This window comes from Epinephelus lanceolatus, chromosome 10 (assembly GCF_041903045.1).
Source record: "Epinephelus lanceolatus isolate andai-2023 chromosome 10, ASM4190304v1, whole genome shotgun sequence".
NCBI classification, from domain to species: domain Eukaryota; kingdom Metazoa; phylum Chordata; class Actinopteri; order Perciformes; family Serranidae; genus Epinephelus; species Epinephelus lanceolatus.
The window spans coordinates 33,569,591-33,578,241 of NC_135743.1; the positions used below are offsets into that span (position 1 = coordinate 33,569,591).

The 8,651-nt window shown below is 43.6% G+C and overlaps 1 protein-coding gene across 1 annotated transcript; it reads right to left on the reverse strand.

Moving 5' to 3' along the window:
* Nucleotides 1-757: 757 nt before the first annotated feature.
* tmem74 (transmembrane protein 74) lies at nt 758-7,313 on the reverse strand. The gene is made up of 2 exons (XM_033639966.2): nt 7,142-7,313; nt 758-6,505 (listed from the first exon to the last, which is right to left on the reverse strand). The coding sequence occupies exon 2, from the start codon at nt 6,436-6,438 to the stop codon at nt 5,590-5,592; it is 849 nt and encodes a 282-aa protein (XP_033495857.1). The 5' UTR covers nt 6,439-6,505; nt 7,142-7,313; the 3' UTR covers nt 758-5,589.
* Between the last annotated feature and the right edge of the window lie 1,338 nt (nt 7,314-8,651).

The window sequence follows — 8,651 nt, forward strand, 5'->3', positions numbered from 1 at the left end:
AGGGACTAAACAGCGAGGTGATCAAGAGGTGAACCAAGCTTGTGATTTGTTTGTGCAACATGTCGACATTACCCCACTCTGCTAAGCTGGGGAGGCATTCAGCTCATTGAAAATATGATGGTAATGTTATTGTGAAAGCAGCCACTGTGTAACCACATCACTGTGCAGGAGCACGGCCTCTGCCATCGCAAACAGCCCATTTTAAAATTCACTGTAGCGGATGATCGCAGAGGCTAAGAGAGACAGAGAGAGAGAGAGATGTAACCTGTATTGCCTTACTGCAGCGGTTGAGTGGTTTTCACTGTAAGATTGATCCAAGTGATCACCTCATTTCCTCTCTCATCTACCATAGCAGCCAAAGCGCTTGATAGTTTATCCGTCTGAGAAAGTGATTTTAAGGTGCCAAGTACAACACAGGAAATGATTCGGCAGTCGTTCTCGTGTCTGGTTGAAGTGGGCCTGATTACCGGCATCGGGGAGGTTGACCAGTGAGCAAGTGACGAAGCGATTCTGAGGACTGTTTCAGGGTCAGCCATGCAGATCTCAGCTGACCAGGGACGTAAATCGATTTGACACGGAGCCGTAGTTGCGGTCCTTTCTTGTAAGAATGGGGTTTTGTTTTACTACGTGGAATAGGAAACTGCTGAACCACGGAGGATTTTAAAATAGCATGGCACAAGAGTAAGGAAAGGACAAGACAGTACTGATGAAGAGGAGGCATCTAATAATAAACTGAAGAAAACACACACAGGCGGAATTAACTTATTTTTGCTTTAATGTTATGTAAAAGTGAAACCACGGGAAAGGGCTCGGACAGAGTGGAACAAGGATGTTCTTGCAGGCAAAATGTAAAACAGCCTGGCTAAGTGCATCCTGAGCAATGAGCTTTGTGGACTACATTTACAATACAATGAGCTCTCCAAAAATCCAATATGCACATTGACTAAAAATATCCTGTCTGAGCAAGGCAGGGGAGGGAGCAACCAAGAATGAAGTCATATCCCTGAGGAGTTTGGCTTTAGTCTTCCCCTCCAAAGCAATCAATCGAAGTGGAAATCTTTTTTTTTTTTTTTTTTTTTTTTTGGCTTCACTATCCACTGATAGATGGAGGGCAAACTCACCACAGATATGAATATATCTAAAATGTATGGCCAACAAGAGGCAGTTCTTTCTACTTTTAGCCTAAAGCCTGAGTGTACACGCCACACTGTTGCATGTACACTGCACACTGTTAAAGGAATGGTTTGACATTTTGCTTGATGTGATCATTCACTCTCCTCTTATTAACAGTTAGATGAGAAGATCGATGCCGCTCTCATGTCTGTAAACTAAATATAAAGCTACAGCATTTGAATTTAAACGCTGCCAGGTGTTTATATGTCTGTCTGTCTCTCAGTGGGCAGATTTTGTCATTGTGATACCGTCACAACCAATTAATATAATATAAAATCTACAATGAGAAATTTAGGCAGCACTTTTGATTCTCAATTTCATTCTAAACCACCACATTTTCAACCACAATTCTTGATACTTCCACCTCCGAAATAAATCAGCTCTGTCTTTTCCTGAGCTAGAAAGACTTATTCATGCATTTGTATTCTCGCGTCTCGACCACTGTAATGCACTGTTCCCATGCCTCAGTAAAGCTTCAGTAGCTCAGCTTCAACTAGTGCAGAATGCTGTAGGTCACACAATTAGGTGTAGGTGCCCAGTTCTCACCTCCCTCCATTGGTTGCCAGGTAACTTCTGAATTGATTTAATATAATTTTAATAACTTTTAAAGCTCAACATGGTTTAGCCCCTAGTTACAGTATATAGCTGAGCTTCTGATTACCAATGCTCCAAATCGTGACCTGAGATCCTCAAGCCTACTCTCATTCATCGTCCCTAGGTCAAGGCTGGTAACTACAGGTGACTGGGCTTTTCACATCAAGAACCCAAGGTTCTGGAATTCTCTGCCTGAGGGAATTAAAATAGCTAGAACATTACTTGTTTTTAAACCATTGCTTAAAACATAATTTTAAAGGAAATCTTTCCCTTTAATGCCTGATTTGTACTTTTATGATTTGTTATTTTTGTGTTTTATTTCCTTTTGTTCTGTTTTGTCTATGTACACACTATGTTCTTAGCTCTTATTGTTTTTTAAAATATTGTATATTATTGTTTTCTTATTATCATGCACTAGCCTGTTTGAAGCACTTTGTAACTTTGTTAAGATAAGTGCTACACAAAACATTATTATTATATTACTTGTTTTAAGTCATGGATTACTGTATTGTATTATTCTAGTTTTTTTACGCTGACGATTAACTGGCAGAGTTTTATGCCTATCTAAGCCACAGAGGTCATGTAACCCTCTCTATGGGAAAATTACTTTTACTTTTGAAACAAGGGGTACCAAGATAGCTTCTCCACTTCGCAACTTCATCAGTGAGCTTTAAAGGTGTTAGCAGGCCATTTTGTTAACTTCCAACAGAGCCTGCCTTGCTGTTTCTCCCTTTCCATTGTTTATGCTAAGCAACGCTAAGCTGATGTCTGTAGCTTCATATTGAACACACATGAGAGCGGTAAGGATCATCTCATCTAAGATCTAATAAGCACATTTCCCAAAACTATTCCTTTCACTCCTGCTTCATATATAGTATGTCAGTGTTAAGTAGCTTCCTCTTACTCTGGCTGTCTGCATTCTCCAGAGACTTTTATTCTTCCCAGTGTGGAAAAGCCTATTTAAACCATCTTTGGAGACTAAATGTCTCCATAGAAACTCTTTGATATGAATTTTTTAGGGTCAGCAGCTCTTTAATCTGAGGTGACACACAACACCTAAGCAAAGTCATATAAATACTCACACGCTCGTGCACACTTTGAGTATTAGCATCGACAAGATGCAGGAGTGTAATAACACTTCTGGGAAATTAGCTGATGGCAGCAGTTAAGCTGCTCTCCGGCCTTACCTGAAGGGATCGACTTACAGAGGAACCAACCAAATATCAATAAGGGTGATTTAGCTGTGCACTGCTCAAGGATAAAGAGCTTATGTATGAGACCTCTGGAAATACACTTGAGCTTGGCACGTAAAATGCTGTCGCTTCAAGCAAATCCCTGATTAAATCCCCCAAACACGTTTAGTTGGCTGTATGAGGGGAAGCCTGGTGTTGGTTGTGAGGCACGGTGCCAACCACGGAGGAGGACAGAAAGACAGAGAGAGGGGGGAGGAAAGTGTATGTTTGAAAATCTAGTGTAGTGCATTACATACTGCAGATGAGTCTGTTTGAAGTCTTCAATGTTAAAGGCTTCCCTCGGGCATTTATGATCCTCTGTGTGTCACAAGAGTGGCATTCTCACAGATGATGCCTCCTCTGAATATGACTCTGACGCTGAATGAAAAGCACTGATGCACTGCATCTGTAATGTTGCCATTATATTGCTGGAGTTTGAATTAATTCCTCAGTATTATCCTATGGAATATTTGGCATTGGCAGCATTGTTGTTGGCTGCCCTCTGAGCGGTGAACAAGTTTAATTTTACATGAATTTATTGGTGAGAGGGAAAGGAAAAAGGAAGCAGTGAGAAATGTCCAGCACTTGGGCGTCGCACCGCGTTTCCACGGCCAACAACACCAGGAAAGCTCGCTAAATGAAGTATCGCTTTAACATCTGTAATAATGGTTGTGGATTTACAGCTTCTGTGAAGAGAACAGACAACACTGCCTCATATGGATCATTAATTTTTATTACCTTTCCTGGAAATCTCTTCATTTGGCATTTCACTGCCATTTCAGGACGTAACGGTTGCTTTTCAGGGATGCACACACACTTGTCAGCTCTGTGGTCACAGACTCAGAAGATGAAAAGCTGCAGTGACACAAACTTGTATTAGTTCATTGCTGCCACTAATGATTTTTGAATGACAATGCTGGCTGAATAACTCATTAGACTCCAGTGATCCGGTCTTTTCATTTGAAACACACTGCTTCATCTGCACTGACTGGCACATAGAATACATAGATATGCTGTGACAGTAGAGGTAATGCAACTGAATGAAAGCACAGCTACGGTGTGGCCTCGAGCTGTTTACCATAGAGTAATCAGCCTACGCATCTCATTAACAGAGACTGACTCATGTCGTTCTGAATGTACGCCTTGAAATAGGGTCACACAGCTCAAGAAAAGAAAGGAAAGGGAACCAAGGTAAGAGTGACACTGCATAAGAATCATTAGCACTTGTCTTGCGGAATGCAGCGTTTAGCTTTGTATATGAATATATGCAAATATATGAACGAATTCTAGCAGTTCATGCATGATTTATAAGCCTTACAGGGTAGCCTACACGAAAAATGTTTTTCAATACTATTTCATTCTTTATTCTTTTCTGCAGGCCTCTTCAGACAGCATTAATAACCTCCAGGGAGAAAGAGGAGGTTGCTTTCACACAGACTTAGCAAAGACAGAAACTTAAATCTTCCCCCACTGAGAAAAGAAAGTTGGTTTCTGACTTGCCTGGACACTGTGGCATTAACATTTTCAGCAAGTCTGCACACAAATATAAAACCTTTTAAAAAGACTGATACCTCACTTTGGAAATGTAATTAGCTCTTTGAAGTAGTGAAGGCTTAAGGTTTTGGAAGTAGGGCAACTCTTTCATGTGTGATTAGGCGTTCTTAACTCCGTCCTTACGTAGAGAGAAAAAGAGAATGAAAGGAGGCAGGTGAGGAAGAGGCTCATCAACCATGAAATGTCACAGGCACTTGGCTGTGGTCATCCAGGACCCTTTTAATGTGAATATACAGTGTTCATAGGCTGAGGAGAGCACCGGAAAAACCGCAAGGGGAAAAGAAAGTCTCCTCCAGGAGAGAGAAGGTGAAGGAAGGAGGAGGAGAAGAAGAGCAGAGAGGATCAAGCCAGTGCAGAGGAGGGTGAACAGTGTGTGTCAGCGCTGTCGAATGCAGTCAAATTGCACAGTACAATCAAACCGACGTGGAGCTTTGGCTCAGATGCACGAAGCCGGGCTTACTGGCTTACCTCAGCACTGCACCAGAGTGACTGTCACTGGATATTACCATGTGGACCACTGAGCTGACTCTCCCACATCAAAGTGGACAGGGACAGCTTTACATCTCCCCCTTTACTCCCACTCTCCTGCCCTGCGGACACACACTTCCCTTACTTCCTGAAATATGTCCGTGCACAATTTCGCATTAAATATGAATAGCCTTAATAATAAATGGAAGCTCTCAGAGATTGCATCCTGGGTACAGAAAAATGTGATCCAGTGTTTGTGACACAAAGCTCTTAACATTCTCCCTCATCACTTTTATGGTTTAGTGCCTTTATCATTTGGGAGCCATTTGATACCACATAACGTTTTTCTTTTTCTGGCAATTCCCCACTTTGCATTTGAGTGCTTTTCTTGTCCCTTCTGTTTGGATATACAGTATTCAAGCTATTTTTACAGTATATGACAAAATGTTGCAGACTTACACTTTGAATGTATGAATACAGTTTTAGGCTACAATATGTTAGAGAATGTGTGTGTGAATGGCATTAATTCCTCAGTTATACACAAAAGGTTTGCACACAGAGCAGCAATTTAAGCCAAAGTTTCCTCTATTTCCTCCTCCAGGGACAAGTGCGCAGAAGAGTGGCTGGGGCTGGATCTGGTTTTCAGGCTGATGGAGCCATACAGTTTGGCTGATCGCTTGGAATAAGCGATGACCTTTCGCCTGTACATCTCCCCCTTCCACATCGAGATCATGAGCAGCGTGGAGAGCACCACGCCGCCCAGCGTGAGCAGGCACAGTCCCGCTATGACGCACCGATCCAGGTGGGCACCTATCCGGGCGCTCTCCATCTCCAGCCTCTCCATCTCCCTCGCCGACACGCTGTCACGGTCCACCACCACATCCCGAGGCACGGCGTAGGAGATGATCACCAAGGAGATCCCGGTCACTAAGAACGTGACTGCACTGATAAACCCGTAGTCTATAGAAGTCCCGGGGCCCTCCCCGAAGGAGAGATCATCCTCGGACATGAAGGAAAGCTCCGGGAAAGTCTCAGAACAAGGCTCGCCGTTGCGCACGGGTCTGTGAGTACTTTTACAACTAGTCTCCGGACTAGCCAGTCGCAGGTTAACATTCTCATCAATATAGGTGAAAGATGTCTCTAATTCCTCGTCGCAACAAACCCGGACTTTCTCCTCGCCGAGGTGACCGAGTTTAACCTCCGCGCCTCCCTTGCGCGGCGCCGTCCTTGGTGCTGCTGAATGACACCGGCCATGGCAACTGCGGGCCGGGTTACAGCCGCTCTCCCCTGGGAGCGCTCCTCCTGTTGATCCGCCCGACTTGCGGGCATGCAGCGCACTGGAAATCCGGTCAAGGACGTCGGCAGGATCGGGCTGTTTGCCTCTCTCTTCTGCAGGAAGCAGCTCCGGAGATGCCATTCGTGTTTCACCACCCGCTGGTTCGCACTGAGCCTTCCTCCCACGATGTTTTGCCTCCACAGCATCCCTAATAAGAGGACACACACCAGTTCTAAGTTAAAGGGTGCATCTTAATTAGATTGCCCTCATTGTAAATCGTGGAACCTTAAATCTACTGCGCAAACACGTGCGTAATTTGGAGCGATGCGCAAAATGCACGCACCTTATAGTGAGGATATATGGACATCAACAACACTTTAAAGTTGTTTAGATCGATTAAGAAAAATCCGTGGATCCTTCTTTGAAAGGCGCTTACGGTGGCTGTGATTAGCCAAATGCCTCTGTATCCAATTAGGGAAACAATCCACGTATTAACAGAGATTAAGCTATTTTGTAATTCTGTTTTGAAATGAACACAAGCTCTAAAATCAACACACAAGCAAAACTGTGCTAAACTAAATCACACAGAATATTTACATAATCACAGCTGATCTACTTCGGAAGAATCACAATGAAAAGATTTCACACTACAGCTGATTTTAATACAAAACACCTCCATGATGTGTGTCGGAACCCTCCTGCACACTTTATTTGGATTCAGCAGAAGACGTGAGATGCTCCTCTGCATAAGGGTGGACCAGTCATGCACAGTCCCGGTTATATCTTTTCCTAATCCCCAACAAAAACCTCCTCACACTGCACAAATACACAGAAATCAACTCACCGCGCTACTTCAGCATCGCTTCCGCCTTCTCCTCTTCATAGACACTTCAGTGGGTGAGGGCACACAGCGGGGACAGATTAAAACAGAAAGCCTTATCTGTGAATATGCTTTGAATATATTCTCTCTCTGCTCGATGCTGTGGCGGCAGGCTGCACTGAGGGGAGCTCTCTGTTAGTCCCTCCCACACACAGAGCCTCAGCTGCCCGCGCTGAAAGGAGCCGCGCTATCTGAGAGCCGATTGAGATCACGACCAGTCAGTCAACACACACACGGGATGGGGATTTGAAGGGCTGAGGGGGAACCTTGGGACCCGACGATCCGGATGGAAATATTGAAGGAGAGTTTGATGTCATAGAAATGTCAATGTGCAACTGTAGAGCTGCTATAGAGGCTAAGAGCAGGTTAGTAGGCCATAGGACATAAAGAATACAACATAGACATAAAATAAGTCTCTATAGGAGAATTTACAGAAGCTCAAGTGCCATAAAGATTACTATACAGTCTGAATAGTCTATAGAGATCATACAGGGATGCCAGTAGATAAATACTCATGATATACAGTCAGTGACACCCAGCAGAAGTAATTGGAGGCTGACAGCACTGTCTGTAGGAGGCTGTGATAGGCTCATTTATCAAGCTAGTGTGAATATATGATGATCTTGTGACTTGGCACCTAAGGCATCCACTAGCTTTTTGGGAAAGGGGCTAAACAGGGCTCCAAACTTAGGCTAAATTTTGGCGAGGGAATACCATCATGGTGATTTTCAGAGAGGTCCCTTGAACTCTCATCTCAAGATATCAAGATTAAAAATGGGTTCAGTTTGTACCAGCTGTACTGGTGTTAGTGTATGCCCATGAGGTAATTAGTAATATTAAGTATAAAATAAATAGGGCTGTCACATTTTGGACTGTTGACCTTTTCCTTCGTCTGCCCCTTTGTGATGGTCCGACAAGCTGTCGGAGTAAGCATGGAGCCCACACTGTAACTAGCTGCTCTCCCTGAAGAAATACTTTAGGAAAAATCTGAAACAATTGCAGAGTCAATGGAGCACAGCTGTGTTGTTGTTGGACAGTGTCTCAGCTGAGCCGATGCTACATCATGATTAGCCAGTCTGCGTCCGCAGGCGTGACTTAGCAAAGGGTCAGTTAATGGTGTTACTTTAACACAGCCGTGTGTCCACCAAGCAGTAATTTTTCGAGCTGAAAACGACAGTTGTTGTTCAGCACATGCAGATGTCTTCTGTGATGGTTGGTCTTTGTGGTATTCCTCCCGCCCCTTCTCCATTGAGCGTGGATGGCTGGTGACATTGACAAGCACCGCTTTCTACCTAAAAGTTAAACCTTTTTTCAACTCTCATTTTCAACTGAAGATTTTAACAAATAATCACAGCAGACATTCAGTGTCAGAATTATCATTGTGGATTTATTTTACTAATCTCTGAAAAGACACTGCAGTGTGAGGCTGGATTACAAAGCTTCTGAAAGGAATAGGATCATACTGAAGCCCTCA